At 42.5% G+C, this 23464-nt stretch overlaps 1 protein-coding gene across 1 annotated transcript in view; it reads right to left on the bottom strand.

The window, feature by feature from the left end:
* Positions 1-334: 334 nt before the first annotated feature.
* The window catches only part of cep290 (centrosomal protein 290), an 87240-nt gene continuing 64110 nt past the window's right edge, over positions 335-23464 (bottom strand). The window contains 6 exon segments of the mRNA XM_034216395.1: positions 335-466; positions 468-495; positions 7003-7145; positions 7223-7345; positions 9871-10092; positions 11325-11462. Of these exon segments, the coding sequence (XP_034072286.1) occupies positions 335-466; positions 468-495; positions 7003-7145; positions 7223-7345; positions 9871-10092; positions 11325-11462 (786 nt within the window).

The following is a 23464-nucleotide window of genomic DNA, read 5'->3' as shown; positions in this document are numbered from 1 at the left end:
GTATTTATTTCCATATTTATTTATGCATTTATTTATGCATTTATTCTTTTATTTATTTATTTGTGTATTCATTTCAACATTTATTTATTTCTGTATTTATTTCGTCATATATTTATTCCTGTATTTATTTATTCCTGTATTTATTTATTTATTTACGTATTTATTTATTTATTCCTGTATTTCGTCATACATTTATTTATTTATACTTAAGTCATGTTCCGTCCTCCATAACTTGATGGTGAGGATCTGAATACTATAAATACACAACAACATATACTTGTATTAAAGGAACTGGAACTAACATCGACTTGAAGTATACTCTGATGACTGTTATTTACTTGATGGTGAGGATCTGTCTCTCCAGCTCTGAGTTCCTATTCTTGAGTTCTTCCAGCTCCGTCTCCATCTCAGCGTTCCGCACTCCCACCACAAGATCTGCCGTCACGCCTCGACCCTTCATCTTCCTCAGCCAGAGCGCTCTTCTCCTGCTCCAGTCTGCAAACACAGAGAATCACAATCAGTCAAAGTCAACTTTTTTGTCAATCTCAAAATATGTTTGTACACACAGAAAGATTGAAATACTGTTTCCCACAAGTTCCCCGAGGTATAAAAACACACATTCAAATACACTCAATAATTACAAAAAAACACAAAATAACCGGTTTACTTCAAGTAAGCAGGGAATATATAAAGAAAGATGATCCGGCCCCGGGGTGATATTTACTGGCCCTTTGAGTATAATGTAGGGTGTGTAACGGTATCCTTATTCGTCCCGTTACCGTCACGGTTCGGACGTCACGGTTCGGCCACATGCAGTCACACGGCGAATACGCCTTTTTTTTTACGAGTGGGAAAAAAATTCTGTCACTCATGGCAGTATTACACTATATATAATCCAGGGGGGCGGTATTGCGCCTAAAAGCCAGCCGCCCGTAAATAAACAAATGAAGAACAAGAACAAAACACAACAAAACGAACACAATATATGAAGAAGAAAAGTTAGTATCTATGGCGAATTCACACAAACACACAGGAGCTAGAAGACCCACCTGCTTCTTTTAAATCAGGTGTGTGGGAAACATTTCGGGGTTCCCTGTGGACTACAACAATGATGGGGTGCGAGTTGTGGATCGGAGGAGGACGGTGTGTCGGCGTTGTTCGACAGCGGTGCGGTATGCTAGTGGTAACACGTCAAACATGCTCAATCACATCCGAGTCAGTCTCAGTCCCCAGCGAGAGGGTTTTCTCGACGGCAGGTGACATAGTTACCGCCAACAGATCTGCCCTCACTACTGACAACGTAGACAAACTCATCTTTTTGAAGAACAACTTGAAAATAGAGTAAAGCTTGAGTACCTTTTATTTAGGCATAATGTACTCACACACTCACAGTTAATTACACATGTTAGACATTGCTCCTAAAGGTACAGATTTGATTTTGTTTTATATTTATCATTGTATTTATTTTAGATTTTGACATCAGGAGATGTTATACAGTTCTGTATTGCCTTTTATTGATTGTGATTGAAACACTCTTATTATTTATTTTAATATTTTCAAGACTTCTTTTCAGTTGTTCAGCTTATTTAATCTTTTTGTTTGACATCAGCCATTATAAATAATATGGCCATCTGAGTGTTACTGTTTGTGGTTTGTTTTTAACTGTGTAATACAGTTAATGATTCCAAATGTTAGAGTTCCTTATTTTCATACCAAAACTTGCACTACTGTTAAATAAATAACAGCAAAAAAATTATGCATTTGGGACTTTTTTTTACTTTCCCTTGTTGTACCGAACCCGTACCGAACCGTGACCCCCAAACCGAGGTATGAACCGAACCGTGACCCCCAAACCGAGGTATGAACCGAACCGTGACCCCCAAACCGAGGTATGAACCGAACCGTGACCCCCAAACCGAGGTATGAACCGAACCGTGACTTCTGTGAACCGTTACACTCCTAGTATAATGTTATTGTTTATGTTTTTTTGTGGGCCAGAGTGCCTTTATTCCAGAGAGGTGTGACATTGAGAGATAGAGGGGAAGACAATGCCTGAAAACTTCTGCGGGCTCGGGTTTCGAACCCACCTACTAGCTATTGTAGTGACAACTCCTGTAATTTATTACATCTCTGTGTGAATGATTAGATCATTTCACCTAAATTAAATCAAATGAAATGATGTTGATGGTTAAATTAGCTTCATATGTCGGCCTACTGAGTTCTGAGCCATTTAGATCTATAAAGGCCTTGGGGCTATGTTGTTTGATTTAATTAAAGGTCCCATGTCATGGCAATTTCTACTGATCATAATTCCATTGTTGAGGTAGAATAGAGAATAGATTTATATTGTGCAATTTTCCAAACTCACATTAGTTTCTCATACAGCATCTCTGTATAGATGTGTATTCACTCTCTGTCCTAAACGGCTTGTTGGACTCTCCTGCCCCCCCCCCCGCCCTGTGAGCCCAGTGGCCATCTGCCGAGACAGCGAGACACAGCGAAACCCCAGCCCGAACACACACCCGCAGCCTGGCTGGGAGTTTGTGTGTGTGCTCAGGCTGAGTTCCACCACGGTTGTCTCGCAGCCCCCACACCAGTGAGCCAGCTCACAGTGTCCCGCTCCTCGCAGCAGCGAGTCTCGCAACGTGTGTGTGTGTGAGGAAGTTTGCGGATTGGTCCAAACGTAACGGCTCCGCGGACGTTACGTCACTATACCCGAAATACGTCACTATACCCAGGAAGTAAAAAAATGGAAAGAGAGAAATCCCCAACGAGGCGTTCTGGGGCAGCATAGACAGGTCTTTTCTGTGTTAGAGTTTTACTCGCTACAGGGGTGTACTTTGAGGGTTTGTGACTCTGCAGACCGTTTACATGCAGAAAAAGCTACATAACACACAAGGGGGCGGGTAATAACCAGAAAAGCATGACATGGGCCCTTTAAAGACAATGTATGCACTCCACTATGCAGTTGTAGTATTTACTGTATCTGAAGCTCTTAATATGATTGCTCATATTTCAAGCCATCTTTTTCCCGGCCCCTTGCTTTGGATCATTTTCATCAACCGGCCCCCATTCCAAACTAATTGAATAGCCCTGATGTACATAGTGCAAATTAGTGCAAACATATTTCCATAGCAGCGTAAATATGTTTGCACTAATTTGCACTATGTAATCAGAAACCCTTATTAGTCCCACAGAGGGGACATTGAGAAACACAGGGACACCAGAAGGGAAATACAAGGGCACAAATGTAAAAATGCACACCTTGATATATCATTGTTATTATTATAAATTGTGGCGGCTATATTCCCATTGAATACGGCCGCTCTGAGGCTAAACTTCGCTCATTGTTGTGACGCGTATAAATAATAAAGTCTGTACCGAACTTGACGTTTTAAGGATATTTAATATTGTAAATCAAAACACAAACAGAATCATACGGTCAAACAAAAGGTATCAGATCTAAGCTCACCCTCAATGTCATGCCACTAAACCTCCACATACACCAGGTGCCCTAAATACCATCAACCACACCATGTGACAATCACCGGAAACAACCCATTACAAGTGTGTGTGGTGTTAACAAATAATGAAGATAATATAACTATAACACAGGCTACCACAGCATATTGGCTCCTACATAACTATTAGAGATTCATTGATTGATTAGACTTTTAAACAAACATTAATGTGAAAACCATTTTGGTAAATATTTTATAGTTCCAGCTTTTATATGAATTGCAATTTTTAAGAATAGGATTTATGGTTTAATGCCAATTAGATTGAACATAAAAGGAAATTTACTTTGGTGTATTAATTTGGCGCTTACACTGGTTCCCTCAATATTCTCATCCTCCTCGACCTGAGTGCAGCCTTTGATACCGTGAGCCACAACATCCTGCTCACCCGACTCAGGGACATTGGTATTGAAGGTATTGCACTCAGATGGCTCCAGTCCTACCTCACTGAATGATCCCCACTTCATCTCCCTCCCCAACCACTCCTCTGCCACAGCTTCAGTCACCCAAGGCGTTCCTCAAGGATCAGTACTTGGCCCCCTCCCTCTTCATCATCATTTACATCCTCCCCTCGGTCAGATTCTCCGCCACTTCAACCTGGACTTGCACTGCTATGCTGATGACACTCAGATCTACCTCAGCACCAAATCCCTCCATAACCCACCCCTTACCCACATCGATTCCTGTCTGACAGCTATTAAAACTTGGATGCAACATAACCTCCTCAAACTGAACAGCAACAAAACAGAACTCCTTCCTAATCGGCTCCAATCCACCCTCAGCAAGGTCACGAACATAACACTCACCATCGACGGCACCATTGTTTCCCCCTCCAATCAGGCACGCAACCTTGGCGTAATCTTTGACCCCACCCCTCTCCCTCGAACCTCACATCCGCTAAACAGTCAAAACCTCATTTTTTCCACCTCCGCAATATTGCAAAAATCCTACCCTCTCTCACCCGCCCCGCAGCCGAACGACTAATCCATGCCTTCATTTCCTCCCGCCTTGACTACTGCAACTCACTTCTTTACGGCATCAGCACTACATCCCTCAACAGACTCCAACGGGTTCAAAATGCAGCTGCACGTCTCCTCACGCATACCAAATCATGGCATCACATCACCCCAGTCCTCAAAGACCTCCACTGGCTTCCTGTCTCCCATCGCATCAACTACAAAGTTCTGGTCCTCACCTACAAAGCACTCCACCATCTGGTCCCCCCTTATCTCACAAACCTTCTCACTCCTTATCAACCCCCACGGTCCCTCAGATCCACTGCAGCCGGACTCCTATCCATTCCCACATCCACACTCTGCAGCTTTGGGGACATAGCCTTCTCAGTGGCAGCTCCTAGGCTCTGGAATTCCCTCCCCCAAGATCTTCGTGACTCTGAGTCCCTCACAGTCTTTCAGTCCCGCCTCAAAACACATCTTTTCAACTCTGTCTACCCATAAGCCCCCCCCCTCTCAATCAACTTCCTCTTGACTGCCTTTTTATTTATTTTTTATTTTACTATACTTACTTGTAGTGTTGTCACGATACCAACATTTTGGTTTCGATACCGATACCAAGTCAAGAATTGCGATTCCGATTATTTTTCTATACTTTTCTTAAAAAAAGGGAAACAGTCTTAAATGTAATTATTGTGCTTTATTTCACACCAGAACCATAACCATAACACAAACTTTGAAACAATGAGAACAATAAATAAAAAAATGGCAAGAATTCGTAATAAATAAAATTAATACATTTCTCACAGACAGGCCTCGTGGTGTCCGTAGGCTTGCCCTCACTGTCAGAGATATAGCTAATATACTTCCAAATTTTGCTTCTGGCGTCTTTTTTGTCAACAAGCCGAGGCGCAGCGGCAGTTGCACTCCCACTTGCAGCCATGCTTCTCGCTTTCTCACATGCTCTGGCAGCTAGCGCGTGCACGAGAGAGGGGAGGCACTGTGGGCACGGCTGCAGTGCAGGGAGTGGAAGCAGAGCGCTGAACACACGGCTCTTAGTAAAACAGCGCTTTCTCACCGGAGTACTTTCCCCTGTCATTCTTAAAGTACCGATACTAATGAAACGGAGGAATCGTAACATTTTTAACGGCAGAGTAATCGCGGGTACCTTTCAAGTATCGGTACACCGTGCAACACTACTTACTTGTTTGCCTGTCCTTGGTTGTCTATTTATATAGCGCTTTTCACTACTCAAAGACGCTTTACAGTATGACTCCCTCATACTGTAAAGCGTCTTTGAGTAGTGAAAAGCGCTATATAAATAAAATGCATTATTATTATTATTATTATAATGTTGTACAAAGGAAGAGGAATTAAGTTGCGATAAAAGCTTTTTAAACAAATATTTGAAAGGTACAAAATAAGAAGAAATATAAAAAGGTAAGCACAGTTTATTTTGAAAAAGAAAAAATGTGTATTAGAAAATGTGACTTTTTAAGTTTGACTGACTTTGATTAAAAACCTATAAAATAAAAATATTGTATTTATTGTTGGTCGGATACAAGAAGGAATATAAACACTGCTGGCTCTGGAAAATTATAATGGTCTTTTTTTTATATTATCATTTTATAGACAAAACTCATATTTAAGAGAATTATCTGAATTATCTGAATTACTTAATAATAGGGATGTAACGATATACCGAATATCGCGATAAATAAACGTCCCAATACCGTCGTGAGACTGACAAAATCTACCGTGATTAAAAAAATAAAAATAAAAATAATTTTTTTTAACACTTTTTTTTTTTTTAAACCTTTATTCAACCAGATGGTCCCATTGAGATAATCGATCTCTTTTTCAAGGGAAACCTGTCCAACATGGCAGCAAGTAGGTTACAACATGAACATAAAACAACAGAACACATATTTACAGGGGCTACATTTACATACCTAGAGACATTGACAAGTACCAACAGTATATGTATATCTCGCCCTCTCAATAAGCCTCACCTTCTTGGCAAATACGGTATTGTTTTTGAAGTGGTGGAGAGACAATGCAGTTTGACCCACTGCTGCCAAAATGCCTACTTTGTTTGGTAGTACTAGTAGGTACAAAAACACTGGTTTTCTTGTTCCAGTCTGTTACTGTCACTTTGTTTTTGACACTTTAAAATACTGCTATCCTACTAAAATTGTGTACAAATCAGATTTATTATTTAATAAAGAAAATGTTTCCAAGTAAAAAAAAAAAAGAATTACATTTTTTAAAAACTTTTTTTTCTTTATTATACAATATCGCGATAAATACCGTACCATGGACTTGTTATCGCGATATTATCGTACCGTGAGTTTTTGGTATCGTTACATCCCTACTGAATAATGAAAGTAATCAGTACTTAAAGACCCAATTAGCATCACTTTCATATCAACCCGCTCCAGGTCGCACGTTGCAGCTGTGATGATGTGGTGTTTCCAAAGATAAGATCAAAGGCAGCTGTGTGAAGTGAGCAGGACGATGTACACACTGACCTGGAATAGAGGTCTCTGAGAGTGCCGAGTTGTTTCAAAAGAGCTTCGTTCTCTCTCTCTTTATCCCTCAATGAGTTCTTCATCTTCTCCATCTTGGCCTGCCATCTCTTCCCCTCCTCCCAACGCACCACTTCTCCTTTGGTCTGTCAGAGAAACAAGTCGTCCATCAGGAGAACGGGCAAACAGATGATAATGTGATTAACAGAACTGATGTGCAAACCTTTTCATGATCATCCTTGAGATTTTTCCCTTCTGCTCTTTGGTCCAGCTCAGACTCTAGCCTCCTGATCTTCTTGTGCAGACTCTCGGCACTCGGCCCCTTCCCATCTGGTTCTGGTTGGCTCTAATCAGCAAATACAGACGAGAAGATTTCATAGCACCTCACTTTTCGTCAAACAGTGTACAGCGGAGACAACAGGTATTCATTCCCTTCAGGGTCACAACCCTTGGCTTCCTGCTGAAGACGCGAGAGACAAACCATTTTTGCGGGGCCCGTTTTTGGTTGCGTTTCCACTTGGCCTAGTTTTGGCCCGAGGCTACTTTTTCACCTTTTTTCTGGCCCGACTAAATCGTGGTTCTAGGGCCAGGAACAACCAGGCTGAGTCGGGCTGAGTATGCTAAACTAGAGAGAGAATCGCTGGCAAGGGGGCTACAACTACAACAACATGAACATATTTGACCGTGAATTAATTGTAATACACGTTTCAAAATGATGCCGAAGTAACAACATACTGATACCGGTTAGTGAAAACCATGAATTAATGATTTGACAAGTCTGCAGACAGACGGCAGGCGAAAAACCCTTTTAAAATGCGTGTTTTCTAAATGTAGCTTGGCTAAGCTAACGTTATATATGCTCCGACCGTCCACACTCACAACAACGGCCTATACAGACATAAATAAACCAGCGACTGTATTCGCCATGACACAGACAGTCTGTGGTTTGTACTTGTTTAACTTTGGTCTAGTTTCTGAACAGATATGAGGAGCTGTGAGCTCTGAGTGCTAAGAGCTAACGGCTGTGTTGTTTTTCTGGGGCTCTCATTGAAGATGGCGTCACGGCTCCGCCTACACTGCGTTACTATAGTAACTGCCCCAGTTCCTAAACTGTAATGGAAGCGCAGCATTAAAGTGAGCCGGGCCTAATAAGGCCTAACCAAACCGAGCGAGGCCGAACGAGGCCTGCAGTGGAAACGCGCCAATAGAGACATTGGAGTCCGGCAGTCTCTAAGTTTTTCCTTGTACGACGTGAGGGTCTAAGGACAGAGGGTGTCGTATTGTCATACTGATATTTTGTACAAACTGTGAAGTCCACTGAGACAAATGTAACATTTGTGATATTGGGCTATATAAATAAACATTGATTGATTGATAAGTAAAGCTGGCGGATGCTCTTATCATTCTTCCATTAAATCCAGCTCCTCGATAACCTAATAACACTCATCTCCAGCAGCTACAGTCACACACGCACATTTATATACATTATATACACAATATACAATGTTTTTTGCATGGATACTTATAAAAAATATAATTAGTTTGACTGTTTACAATGGGAAAGACGTTATCATAAATATTTGTATAATATAAATATATTATTTATATTATCCTGAATATAAATTCTAAAGGATTATTGTTTTAATTATAATACATCAAAAGTGTAAATATATTATAAGAAAACATATATACAATTTAATATATGCAGAGATGCAGCAAAGAATACATATATATATATATATATATAAAACGGACAAGTCAAATCAAGCAATCTGATTGGTTCTTAGCCGTGATATAATGAGCGTATATCACGGGTAGAATTGTAGTTACTTTTCACAACAAGTCAGTATCCATCCGTGTCTGAGAAAAGCTACAACTGTTACATTACGTCCGTTACGAAACTAACTAACTAACAAAGCTTAAAAGGTGGGGTAGGTAAGTTTGAGAAACCGGCTCGAGATACACTTGTTGTTATATTCCATGGAATGCTCTTAACATCCCGATAGCAATGAATATCTGAAGTGCTTTGACAATAAATCCATAACAAAATGTCATCTGCGGAAGCCGTGGCGCTGTAAAAAGCACGACCAATCCTCTGAGCCGGCCCGGCTAAAGTAACTGGATGGCCTACCTGCCTGTCAGCCTTCCATCTGTGCACAAACTTATCTCGTGCCCTCATTGGTCATGTGCGCGTTCGTGTGTGTTGGAGGAGGGGCTCTGGAAGGAAGTGGCAGATTTTTTCCGGCTGTGTATTTTCAAATTCTAGCGCACTCGAGCTGGTTTCTCCAAAATGACCTACCCCACTTTTAAGATGGAAACATGTAAGGGATAATGTGCAGCAAGGACTTATTGACCGTTGTTAAGGACGCTCACATCTGTAGAAAGAAGTCCGGTCGATTTAACTGAATACAGTTGGGCTGAAAAGCAAACTGCATTCGTCGGGCCGAACCACCAACTGTGATATAATGGCCTGTCGTGAGCTATTGCTTAAATATAAAAAGCAGATACAAAGTTAAAAAGATATGATGAACAGAGGAGCAGCCAAAGTCCTGAGACAAATCTGGACTGTAGTTTAAAAAAAGGCTAGAGGGCACTGATCCACCAGATGAGCAGAATAATTTGATTTGGTTTCCACCAGAGGAGTTTATCTTGGATCTCAGAAGAATGTAAAATTCCATTCTTGATGCATTCCTCAATTTATTTCAATTGAATTGTCTGAATGTCTTGTGCGCATGATGTTGTGCTGATATCGGCTGTCATGTGGCTGCTGTTGAGCGCTTCACTTGAAAGCAGCAACAACACACTTCAGATTAGAGTCCAACTGAGCTGCGTGCTTCCTATTAAATCAGAAACTCCCTGAGAGGGTCTAACCTGGAGGGCGCTGCTGAACCTCTTGGCTTTCTGCTTCAGCTCCTGGACCTCCTGCTCCTGCTCCTCCCTCTCCGCCTGCAGGCGTCTCTGAGCCTTCACACTCCTCTGCAGATCCTGGGTCAGCCCGTCCACTTCCTCTCTCAGGCTGTTCTCCCGGCCTCGCGCTGCTCTTGCAGAATCCTTTGCCGATTGAAGTTCTTCATTAAGTTCTTGCACCCGCACCTGCGTCAAAAGACATACATGGAGATGCTTACATAACTGCACCTGTTGTACATCAAGGGTTAACCATTCATGCCCTCCATGGACACCAAAACGACATACAATTTCTTGATGCTATCGATTTTCATATTGTGCAAACATTATCAACATATTACAAACATTATCACCCCCCCCCTCATCAACAAAATGATCGCACAATACCGCTTTTACATATACAAGTGAGCATTCAGCCATTTACACAAAAGCTTCAGAGGTTAATTCAGAGGCATCTTGCCGAGGACACATTGAGATGGGGATCGAACCTGTGACCTTCCGATAGAAAGCGACAATCTATCTTTTGAGCCACAATGAATCACAGTATAATGTGTTTCCCCTTTCCTGTAGTGTGTTATAAAGGTTTTGAACAACTACAGAATCATTTTTCCAACTATATTGCAGCCCTTTTTGACTCACTACTGGACCAATTTTGAAATGATTGTCCCCATTACTGAGTCAGACTCAGACCTTTACTAGTACACACACATGCTGGCACCACAAGGAAGTAGCAGATTGTTGAAAACCGACTAACACATGGTTGTATTGGAAAGGCTAAAGGCATTTTATTAATACCAGCAAATGCAAATATAACAATATGTCAGCATAATGTAGAATATACAACTGTCTGTCAGATTATACTACACAGATGAATACCTAAAAACTAGATATAAAAAAAGTACGTTTTTTTTATCTACTGACTTTTAACATCCGACTCAAATGAGGTGTAGTGGTGTTTAATCAAAGGAATAAAGCCACATTGGAGTCGACTAGATGTCTTTACTGGGAACATCGTCGATTATTTTCTGTTTCTTTATCGGAAATATAATCATAACTCGCGTCCCAAGCTTTCTTTATGTCAGTTTATAAGATCAACAGCTATTCCCAAATGTGTGAAATGAAATACGAGTCGACATGCATGTCTGTCATTATAATGAAGGGCTCCCACCTTACGATACAATAATACTTTAATGGTCAGATCAAGTCTGACATTTGACTTGCATCACAGCAGCTCCATGTGTAACATCAACAGACAAATATCAAGACATAATACATGAAAAACAACAAACTTTTAACATAACAGCACGATCACTGAGAGAAAACATGCTCAAAGAGCCTTTAGCGTGCATTTGATGTGGGATTCAGCTCTGAGAGGACTGACTGGAGCACAAAGGATGCTTCAGTCTGACTTTATTGAGTACCTTAAGGTCTTTGGTGTGCCTGTCCACCAGCATCTGAACATTGAGGCTCTCCTCTCTCTGAGCAGCGCCGGCGATGACTTGACTCTCGGCGGCGGACGTCATCTCCGCCCGCAGCTCCAGCAGAGCTTTACTGAGAGCCTGGAAACCCAACAGAGCAGAGAGAAGCCAGATAACATAAATATGATGAGTGCAGTTATCAGACGTAATTTCACAGTAAATGCATCATCCACTTCTTCATGGAATACTTCTTCTTCTTTGATACTTGATAAGCAACATCTTCTTCTGTAAGTAGTGAGAAATAATTGGCTGGAGTTGTGAAAAATAATTAAATCACTATTATTAATCCTGATGCTGAAAAGTAGTATTTATTCAAACGTAATTCATGTTTCAGTACCGGCAGGATAAACATCCAGGTCATGCTACCAGTGCATCAGACAAGATCTGTGGGAGCAGTAGTTCCTCATAGAGATGAATCTGGGTATTTTATCAAGGCAGACTAAAAACCATTATGTTATGTTGCCTTTTGTGTGCAGCCTTCTTACAGTGCAGACGCTTTTCTGCTTGCTCTTGCCTTACTTTTTTATGCTGTTTTTCTATTTTTCTTTTCTGAAAACTTCGAGCAGCGGCTCCTGGACATTAACCTATCACTGGGACAGTTATTCTTCGTAAATAGACGGAGGGTTTCAGCCATATTTCAATATTTTTACGACGACCTCAGTCTTACAGTAGCGTGGCCTAGCAACAGCTAAAGCCTGGTACTGCATGCTATTTAGCTTAAGCTAGTTAGCAGCAAAATGCCTCCGTTCTCTACAGATGACTTCCACAAACTTCTACAGTAGATGGCCGTGTTGGAAATGAAAATGCAACGGTTGGAAGTTAACGTGGAAGTGAATGGACTAGGTTGGAATGACACCACTTTACCAGTGTTGCAAAATAATGGACAAAGGCATGCTAACTCAAAGCTAGTTAGCAGCTACAAGGATTCCAAGGAACAGGAGGGTTGTGTACCGGGTTGTTACGTGCCGTAGTGTGGGTGTGTGTGTGTCTTCCACTCTCTCCCTCTGATTCCCCAGGTGCAGCCTGATTGTACCCAGGTGCAGCCTCTCCCCAGGTGCTCCCAATCCTCAATCAGGGCCTCCATAAAGGACCCGAGGAAGGCTGCAGTCGCTCTCTCCTTCTCCTTTGGCTGCATCATGTCTCTGTCTCTGTGTGAGGCCTGTGTTCTTGTGAATTGTTAGATGTGCTCCAGTTTACCTTTTCGTGTATTGTTTATTTTAGTTTGCTTTGCAAGTTGGCTGGTGAGCCCTTTTTCTTTTGTCCATTAAAACATCACTTTGTGGCTTCAGTAGACAGTTTCCTCTCCTTTTTCTCTCGCCCGGTTATTTTGGTGTTTTGTTACTTCCCTTTGTACCCCTAGTTAGGAGGGAACGTAACAAATGGGGTCTCGCCCGGGATCATTTGAGACAAAGAGTGAGTATCTGTTTGCGGTTTAGCGTTGATATTGTGTTTGGTAGCATTGGCTGTTTAAATTTGAGAAGAAAAAAAAAAACGAACAAAAAAACATTGTGGTTTAAAAACGTCCTCAGTTTAGATCGGGGAGTGTCTAGCTGGGCTGACTGAGTCCTTCCTTCAGGCACTCATTTATTATTTTGCCTTTTTTATTTTCGGGGTAATCCTGGGTGGGGATTTGTTCCCTGTTGGGGGCAGGCGTTTCAGGGTTTCGGCCGCTGATGTTTGCCTTTAAAGTCGCCTCGAGCCCGGCACGATCCACAAAATAGTTAGGTAAGTTTGGTAGGCAGGATCTGGGGAAGTTTGTAAAAAAAATAAAATTGTAAGTAGCCGTTGCTAAGGATGGTTTTTGTTTTGGAGCAGTTTGTGGCCAGTCCTACTGTGGGTCAGCTAGACGGGTGCAGGAAGGTTGATTTGCGGTTAGTTGCTGACCACTATCACGTTTCTGTCGCCTCTGCTCTTGTTAAAAGTGAACTCAAGGCTACTTTGCTAACTGGACTAGTTGAACAGGGGGTTTTGAGTCTGCCTACTTTAGTGGAATCTCCTGGCACGATGATCTCCTGTGGCAGCAGTATCTCATGGTGGAGGCCACATTGGTGTTACTCCTGGTGTTCGGAGTGCTAGTGCACAGGAGAAGCCCACCATGCCTCACTTTGACCCGCTTTCTGCCCAGTCCTCTTTTACAGGCTCTAGGTTAGATGCCAGAATGAAAGTACGTGTGGTCCGTCTCCAGTGGGAGAAGGAGGAGCGTGATAGGGATTTTCAGCTCAGGAGGGAGCTGGAGATCATGAAGTTGGAGGCAGACACTGCTGTCCGGATGCGTCAGCTAGAGCTCCAAGCAGCTGTGGTGGGTGATTCTGCTGTTACACACTCTGGTCCTGCTGCCTCCTTCGACGTGACTAGACATATTTCTTTGGTCCTTGTGTTTTGTGAATCAGAAGTGGAAACCTATTTTGGTGCATTTGAGCGCATTGCTGCTGCTCTGCGCTGGCCAGAAGATGTGTGGGCCATACTTGTACAGTGCAAGCTAGTCGGCAAGGCTCAGGAGGCCTGCTCTTCTCTTTCTGTCGAGGACAGTTTGGTGTATGAGAATGTTAAAGGTGCTATTCTCAGGGTATATGAGCTGGTGCCTGAGGCCTACAGGCAGCGTTTTCGCGGACTGGAGAAAACTCCTGGCCAGACGTATGTGGACTTCGCGAGGGAGAAGAAAGTCCTCTTTGACAGGTGGTGTAGAGCTTGTAATGCTGACGACATTACCTCAGTGTGTGAGCTGGTGATGTTGGAGGAGTTTAAAAACTGTGTACCGGAGCGTACGGTAGTCTATCTGAACGAGCAGAAAGTAACTACCCTTCAGCAGGCTGCCACTCTGGCAGACGAATTTGCACTGATACACAAGAGCGGTTTTTTTCAGCGTGATCCTCCTCAGCGGGACACTTATCGTAGAGCTCCTGACAATTACGTTCCATGTGCCAGTGTTCCAGTGTTGGATCCCAGGCGAGACAGAGCTTGTTTTTTTTGTCGTGACCCAGGTCATGTGATAGCAGACTGTGCAGCTTGGAAGAGAAAGCAGACAGCGGATGGCAAGCACCCAGAAGGGTTTGGTTACAGCAGTGTGTCCTAGTGGACGGGCCACTGTTAACAAAGGGCCTGATGAGTGTTTGAAACCGTTCATCTCTACTGCCTTTGTCAGGAAAGGTGGAGGACCAGCGGCAGGTCACGGTGTTGCGAGACAGTGGTGGCTCAGTCATTCATCCTTGCCGGTGCCCTGCCCCTGAGTGCTGAGTCTGCCTGTGATGCGAATATGGTGGTGAGAGGTATTGAAATGGGTTTTGTGCCCGCACATCTTCACAATGTCCATGTCCAGTCTGAACTGGCTACTGGTTTCTTTCCAGTTGCTGTGCTCCCCAAATTTCCTGTCGAAGGTGTGGATGTCATAATGGGTAATGATATAGAAGGAGGTAAAGTGTATCCTCAGGGCAATTATCCTCACTGTAGGGCTCTTAACAGACGTGTCACACGTGCTCATTCTGTTTCTCTCCCAGGTCCTAACACTAAGAGATTGTGTTTCTCTTGTCTTGACCCTGGTCATTTAGTAGTGGAGTGTGTGGCTTGGAAGCAGCAGGTGGCAGCTTCCAAGCATTCAAAAGTAACTATGTAATGTGTATTTTGGTAACTGTGGCCAAACACTTGTTTGGTTTTATGGGGGGGGGGTGTTATGTGCCGTAGTGTGGGTGTGTGTGTGTCTTTCTCTCTCTCCCTCTGATTCCCCAGGTGCAGCCTGATTGTCCCCAGGTGCAGCCTCTCCCCCCAGCGCTCTGAAATCTGTGATGCGACCGGCTGGCCTAAATTGTTATCACCCAGGAAGAGCGCCTCTTCAACCCCTGTTCCTACTAGGAAACAGCCGTGGACAGCTGCTAAAGGGAGAACTACAAACAATCCTCCTAAACCACAGAGTGTGCCAATCCAGAACAGATACGATCCACTGACCCAGAACCGGAGATCTCTTTCTGATGACCTGGATAACCTGTCCTCTTCACGCAGCAGGGTAAGGACCAATAGCTACTCCAAAAGTAAAAGGCTAGAGGGAAAGCTAACGACTGGGCTTGAAACTCTGATTGTGGGTGACTCTGCTGTAAGAGATGTAAAAAGTCTGTGTGGTAAGAACAACACCAAAGTACTCTGTTTTCCCAAGGATAAGGTCTCTGACTTGGCTGAGAAGATCCTGCATATTGGGGCTGAACATCCGACTGTGAAGAATGTGGTACTGCACATTGGAACAACAGTCAGAAGTGCTGAAAAAAGACTTTAAATGTCTGTTGGAAACTGTCAGCTCTCTAAATGCGGAGGTGTTCATCAGTGGCCCTCTGCCGCCAGTCAGAAGAGGAGTGGAGAGATTCAGCAGATTGTTTGCACTGAACCATTCTGACCATTCTGTCCATTTTATTGACAATTTTAACTTTTTCTGGGACCGCAGACATCTTTTTAAGGCAAATGGAGTTTGTCTGAACAAGTCGGGAGTGAAATTGTTTATCTCTAACGTATTCAACTGCCTACGTCATCAATCTGTTCCCTCTGCCAAGGACAAGCAACAAGAGGAATCAAAACAAGAGAAAGACACAACACATCACGCAGAAAACCTTGAAAATCTATCCCTGCACCCGCCTGAGGAATGTCTTGATTATGGGAGACCTATGAGACAAATGGAGGAGTCTCCACCGCCCTTCACCCCCCCCATCACCTCTGAGGATACTCTTCCTTCACCCCACAGCTCTCTCTACTCTCCGTTCACCCTTTCACCCTCGCCCACCCTCCTGGAGATCGCTGAACACACGAAGGAGATACAGAGGGTTGGCACCGATTCCTTCCTGGAGTTCAAAGACCAAACTAAGGCGATACGCAGGGTTGGCAGCATGTCCTTTACCCCCGCTCCTCAACGACACCCACCAAAATCACCGCAGAGACGCGCACCATCTCCCCCGTCTTCATCACCGTGCCTACGTCAACCACCTCCCCTCCCTTCAAGAAAGCATCTGCAGTCTCCGAAGCCTGATAAGAATGTGTGTGTACAAAACGCAACAAACTCTTACTGATATGTGCTGGGTCCAGGCTCAAGGGCGTATGGCACTCTCAACTCTTTCCAGGACATGCCGGGGCCCTGCCTGCCAGTAGCTTTGCCGATATCTGTGTTGATAGGTAATAGATTAAGAGCGGTGAATCAGCTTAGAAACAGGAAGCGCTCAAACGTTCGTGTGAGTTTATCAAATTTAGCAGTGATTCCATGTCAGCCACAGCTTGTCACAAACAATCTTACTGATAGTGTATTCAACAAACTTAAACTAGCTTTATTAAATGTCAGGTCTTTGGCAGGAAAAACATTTTTAATCAATGATTTTATCACGGAGCACAATCTCGATTTTATGTTTTTAACGGAAACTTGGATTGAACAAAATAACAGTGCAGCTGTTCTTATCGAATCAACCCCTCCCAACTTCAGTTTTATGAGTCAGGAAAGAATGCATAAGAAAGGGGGTGGAGTTGCTATTCTGTTCAATGATTCCCTTCAATGCAGGAAGACATCTTATGGGAACTTTGCTTCTTTTTGAATATGTGGCCCTTCAGCTGAAATGCTCCTCTCGAGCTCTGTTCCTAAATATCTATAGACCACCCAAATACTGTGCAAGCTTTTTTGATGACTTTACTGAACTGCTGTCTATAGTGTGTATTGACTTTGACCGTCTAGTCATTGTTGGTGATTTTAACATCCATGTTGACAACCCCCAGGACAGAGGGGCTAAAGAACTGTGTTGTGTTCTTGATAACTAGGGATGCACGATATTGGTTTTTTGAAACCGATACCGATAACTTCCTGCTTCTCAAGACCGATAACAAAAAAATGTTTACGCCACTAATTATTTTAACGCGATTAACGTATGTGTATTTTTTTCCTTGGCCGCCCCGTAGTTTCAGAGCGTATCGAGTTTAAAATACCATCTACAAGCTGATGCTGACAGCCCCGCTCCTGCCGCCCGCTTGTGGCAGACCACACTTCCACGCTCACCGGCAGGCACCGACTGGCCATCTGGAGGACCGGGAGGGTGTGTGTATGTGTGGCCCGAGCGAGCGAGAGAGAGACCTTACGTGCATTGTTGTTGTTAGCATCTGGTGCTAGCTAGCTGCGCTAACGGATATAAGGAGCTGTTTAAATGAAAACAGAGGAGCGACATTTCGCCACAACTGCGCCGAGCACTTGACTTTATGCAGGAAGCCAGACAGTGGGACATTGTACGAAAAGTCAGCACACTCAGCACGGATAGTGCGCAACATGATTGCAGCGTCCAGGCAGCTCCGGTTCGAGCATATGCCTTGAGTTCCACATAGCAACATACAACCTAGGATGGCTTAGAGTAGACGACAGAGTACAGCTACTTGCATTGGTCCTGGTCTACAAGATCCACTACACCTCTATGGTACCCATGTACATGTCAAAATGATTCCCAAAGGTCAAGGAATACCATGATCATAACACCAGAGGGAGCTCCACAAATCATGTGAAACCCAGATTTGGCACAAAAAAGGGGGAATACACGTTTCGCAATTATGCCACATCAAGGTGGAACGCTCTTCCCACAACTGTAAAGGAAAGTAAAACTATACTTACCTTCAAAACCTCTCTTAAAGAGCACCTTCGGGGGAGAGCATTGCAAAACTGGCCCCGGTAATGGTACAAATCTCAACCTGTCGTTCAATAGACAGCTTCCCCCCCATCTATGTATATACTCGCATTTTAGACTCTGTTACTAACTGTATATCTGTAGACTTGGTATGTCTTAAATGTCCGGTTAGGATGTATTAGAACGAAATCTAAAATGAAAATTGTAAATAAGCAATCTGTATGTAAAAAACCACCTGTATGTAAATTGTAAATAAGCCATCTGTATGTCAAATATGTCTTATATGTCTTAAATGATATGATGAATTGGAAATGGGGGACCCTGATGTAAACAAGACGAAAGTCTTTCTCTGGTCTGCATCCCCTTAACAATTGTATGTTTTGAGCTGTACTGTACTGTACCCAATATACAAGCTGTTAATAAACTTTTCAATCAATCAATCAATCAAGCTCCAACGCCCATACCACCGACGACATGTTTGTTTACTGTCCTGGCTTCACGGCCGCACACCATTTACGTCACAGCCAGGCATGAGTTAGGGAGCGCTGGATTTGTGAAGAACTCCCCTCTTCCTAAACCACTAATACCACAGTACTGGCAAAACGGGAGGAGCCGAGTGAAAAACAAGCGCCCCTCATCCCAATCCACCCACACCGCAGTATCTTTTTTCTTTTTTTTACCCAAAAAATATATTGTATATTATCGGGGCTATTAATACTGGTATCGGGTTTATCGGGATGACGTCATAATTCCTAATATCAGACCGATAATTATCGTGCATCCCTATTGATAACTATGGACTGACTCAGCATGTGACGGAGCCCACGCACAATAAGGGGCACACTCTGGACTTAAGGGTCTGAATATCTCTAAGGTTGTGGTGACTGATGTTGCACTCTCTGATAATTCCTGTGTTTTCTTTGAGAGCTCTATTTCTGTTCACAAAAATGTTCAAAAAGAGGTAACCACAAAGCGATATTTAACTGAAAATACTAGGGAAATGTTTATTCAGAATTTTCCTTCCACACTTGCCCCTGCTAACATCTCAGTAAATGAGCTAGTAGATCATTTTAATTCAAAAATTAAAAATGTTATAGATGCCATTGCTCCAACTAAGGTAAAGGAAGTGTCTGGCAAGAAAATATCTCCATGGAGAAACGCCATGACCGTGAGAGCAGAAAAAAGAGAGTGTCGAAAAGCTGAACGCAGGTGGCGAAAAACAAATCTCCAGGTTCACTTTGAAATCTATAAAGAGAGACTTGGCCTTTATAATTTGGAATTGAAAAACGCTCGACAATCTTTCTTCTCTGACATCATTACCAAAAACAAAAACAATGCACGTGCCTTGTTTGCTACCGTCGACAGACTAACTAACCCCCCAGTGTCAGTAGCCTCTGAATTTCTATCCACCAGGGCGTGCAATGATTTTGCCTCCTTCACTGACAAAATTCAGAAAATCAGACAAGCAGTCAGTGCCTCTGCATCAGGAACAGCAAATGTGTTGTCCCTATCTCCACTTAACATCAATTCAGACATCATGACACAATTCCATCAGATTAATGATAAAAACCTAGAAGACATTATACAACTTCTGAAATCCTCCTCCTGCTGCCTTGATATTATTCCAACAGGATTTATCAAAGATGTTTTGCCTTGCATGGCCTCAGATCTACTTCAAATAGTAAACAAATCTCTTCACTCAGGTATTTTTCCACAGGCCCTGAAAACTGCAGTCATTAAACCGCTCTTAAAAAACAATAATCTAGATGCCTCAGTAATGAACAATTACAGGCCCATATCAAACCTGCCATTTCTAGGTAAAATCATTGAAAAAGTTGTTTTTCAACAGTTGAGTAATTTCTTGCATTTAAATAGTTGTTTCAATGTGTTCCAGTCAGGCTTTTGTCCAAACCACAGCACTGAGACTGCTCTTGTAAAGGTCTTCAATGACATCCACTTAAACATAGACAGTGGCAGAACTTCAGTGTTAGTATTATTAGATCTCAGTGCTGCGTTTGACACTGTTGACCACAACATATTACTCGACCGACTAGAAAACTGGGTGGGACTTTCGGAAACAGTTCTAAATTGGTTTGAATCCTACTTAAAGGACAGAAACAACTTTGTTTCTATAGGTAAATACACATCTGAGTTGACAAATATGACATGTGGGGTACCTCAAGGCTCCATCTTGGGGCCTCTTCTCTTTAACATCTACTAGGGGTGTAACGGTACACGTACCCGTACCGAAATTATTCGGTACGGGCCCTTCGGTTCGGTACAGGTGTGTACCGAAGTGTACCGAACGAATATAACGTTAAACGTAAAAAATTGAGAACGTGAATAACTTTTTGGAAGTAATCTCAGGTGCTGCGTCGCAGCATTCAGAGTAATTTGCTCACATTGGGTTCAACGCGTCATAGAGCGAGCAAGTCATTTCATTGGATGAGAGGCATACTATGAGAGCTGGTCAGAGGGATGCGTTCAAATGTAGTCAGTAATTTGAGGAACTGTCAAAAATGTATGGCGAACGCAGATAAAGTTGAGCTCGAAAATCCTCCAGCATCATTGAAGTCTCCGGTTTGGGAACATTTTGGTTTTGCAGTTACGTACAAGGATGACGGACAAAGACAGGTGGACCGAACCAAAGCTGTTTGTCGGCATTGTTCAACTAACATTGGTTACGCGGCTGGCAATACATCAAACTTGCACACTCTTGAAAAGGCATCACCCGAACGTGAATATCACCGATACCAAAAGAAAAAAGACTGAAGTGCAAACCCAACTCCCACTAGCATTTAAGCCTCCACCACTCGCAAAGAGTTCAGACCGAGCCAAAGCTATTACAAACGCCAACTATCCTTATGTTGCCATGTTAGCAAAGCGCTACCTGGCTGTATCTGCTACCTCCGTCCCTAGAGAGGGTGTTCTCCACAGCAGGAGACATTGTTAGTGCCAGCAGATCTGCCCTTTCGGCAAGCAATGTGGACAAGTTCATCTTTCTTTAAAAAAACATGAAAATACAATGACAAGCAAGTCCTAATGTCAAACTGGCTGCTTAGGTACTAGTACAGTACAGTTCAAATACAGATTATTTCAGTTCATCGAAATGCTGCACCTTAATGTTCATTTTATTATATTTTGTATTTATTTGAGTGAATATTCACAGTTTAATAATAATTAAAAACCCCAAACTAATAGTTTATGTTTTGTGAGTACTAGTACAGTAAAGTTCAAATACAGATTATTTCAGTTCATCGAAATGCTGCACCTTAATGTTTATTTTATTATATTTTGTATTTATTTGAGTGAATACATTATTCACAGTTTAATAATAATAATAAAAAAATATATATATATATGTTTTGTTTTGTGAAAAAAAATTCTGCTGTACCGAAAACGTACCGAACCGAACCGTGACCAAAAAACCGAGGTACGTACCGAACCGAAATGTTTGTGAACCGTTACACCCCTAACATCTACATGCTACCACTGGCTCAGATAATAAAAAACAACAAAATAAGTTACCATAGCTATGCAGATGACACACAAATTTACATAACAATTTCACCAGGAGACTATGCTCCAATTCAAACACTGAGTAAGTGCATTGAACAAATCAATGACTGGATGTGTCAGAACTTTCTCCAATTAAACAAAGATAAAACTGAGGTAATGGTTTTTCGAGCCAAGGCAGAACTATAAAAGTTAGCGCTGAGCTTCAGTCTGCAATGTTCAAAACAACAGATAAAGCCAGAAATCTAGGTGTAGTCATGGACTCTGACCTGAGTTTCAACAGTCACATTAAAACAGTTACTAAATCAGCCTACTATCACCTAAAGCAGGGGTGGGGAACCTCCGGCCCCCGGGCCGTATACGGCCCGCGAGACCATTTGGTGTGGCCCTCGAGGTAATTTATAAACACACGCAAAAAAGAAAAAAATTAAAGAAATCTAGACCGCAAAATAATTAAACAAGTGAGTGCCTGTTTTTCCTGGCCAAGGTCAGGGTCCTTGAACACAACACAAGCCTAACGTGTCATCACGTGGTATATGTCTCGTCTGACAGGGGTGTAGTTCTGACCGGGAGCACCAGAACGCAGCTCCGCTCCGGCACTTCCAACAATTGCAGTACCCATAAGGAGCCGTACACATGCTGCAGTTTTTGCGTGGCTGTGTCTTTAGTTGTAAGCCCAGTGGCGATCTGTCATACTGATCATACAGACAATAACTTTGTTGTTATTAGCATCTGGTTAGCTAGCTATGCTAACGAATATAAGAAGCTTTTTCTACAACCAGTGAGGTAAAGGCACATCTTTATATGATCATTATAGTTATACAAAAATAAGAGAATAAAGTAAACAGGTATAAAATACTATATGACAGTAAAAAAAAGTTGTTACAGTTTGAAAGGGGAGTGATTTGTAAAATATCCATAAAGAAAAAGAAAATCTGTTTACAGGTCTGTTTCATATGGGTGTTGAGAGATGTATCCATAGGTCACCTCATGTTGCTCTCAAAGTGCACCAGATTGATGCTTTTAACTTCAACATTTAAAAATAAATCTTCCCGGGGGAGCATGCCACCGGACCCCCCTAGAGGAGGTTAGGTCCCCCCCCACTTAAATCATGTTCACATGGATAGGAAACAAAATACATTTGCACACATCTTGTGTCCATATCTTTCTGTTTTGGAAGTCATGCCACAACCGTGCACGTGCATGCATACGCGAGTCATGGTGAGATATCTGGATTAAGAGGTTGCTTTTTCTTTGCACAGCATGAAAGAAAGGTGAAATGAATGGGCTGTGAATTTAGTTTTTTTAAGCAGAGGTCAATAATTTGTACGGCCCTCGGAGGATGTTGAAAACATTGAAATGGCCCTTGAGAGGAAAAAGGTTCCCCACCCCTGACCTAAAGAATATATCTAGGATTAAAAGACTAATGTCACAGCAGGATTTGGAAAAACTTGTCCATGCTTTTATCTTCAGTAGACTCGACTACGGCAATGGTGTCTTCACAGGTCTCACTAAAAAATCTATTAGAAAGCTGCAGCTGATTCAGAACGCTGCTGCTCGAGTCCTCACTAACACTAAGAAAGTGGATCACATCACTCCAGTTCTGAAGTCTTTACACTGGCTTCCTGTGTGTCAAAGAATATATTTCAAAATACTGCTGCTGGTTTATAAAGCACTGAATGGTTTAGGCCCAAAATACATTTCTGACCTCCTGCTAAATTATGAACCATCCAGATCTCTCAGGTCTTCAGGGACGGGTCAGCTTTCTGTCCCCAGAGTCAGAACTAAACATGGAGAAGCAGCGTTCAGTTATTATGCTCCAAATATCTGGAACAAACTCCCAGAAACCTGCAGGTCCGCTGCAACTCTGACTACTTTTAAATCCAGACTAAAGACTTTTCTTTTTGTCGCTGCTTTTAATTGAACTATTCATATCTTAAACTG

Source organism: Gymnodraco acuticeps, unplaced genomic scaffold (genome assembly GCF_902827175.1).
Source record: "Gymnodraco acuticeps unplaced genomic scaffold, fGymAcu1.1, whole genome shotgun sequence".
NCBI lineage: Eukaryota > Metazoa > Chordata > Actinopteri > Perciformes > Bathydraconidae > Gymnodraco > Gymnodraco acuticeps.
The sequence above is the reverse complement of the archived record's forward strand: the minus strand, read 5'-3'. Positions and strand labels throughout refer to the sequence as shown.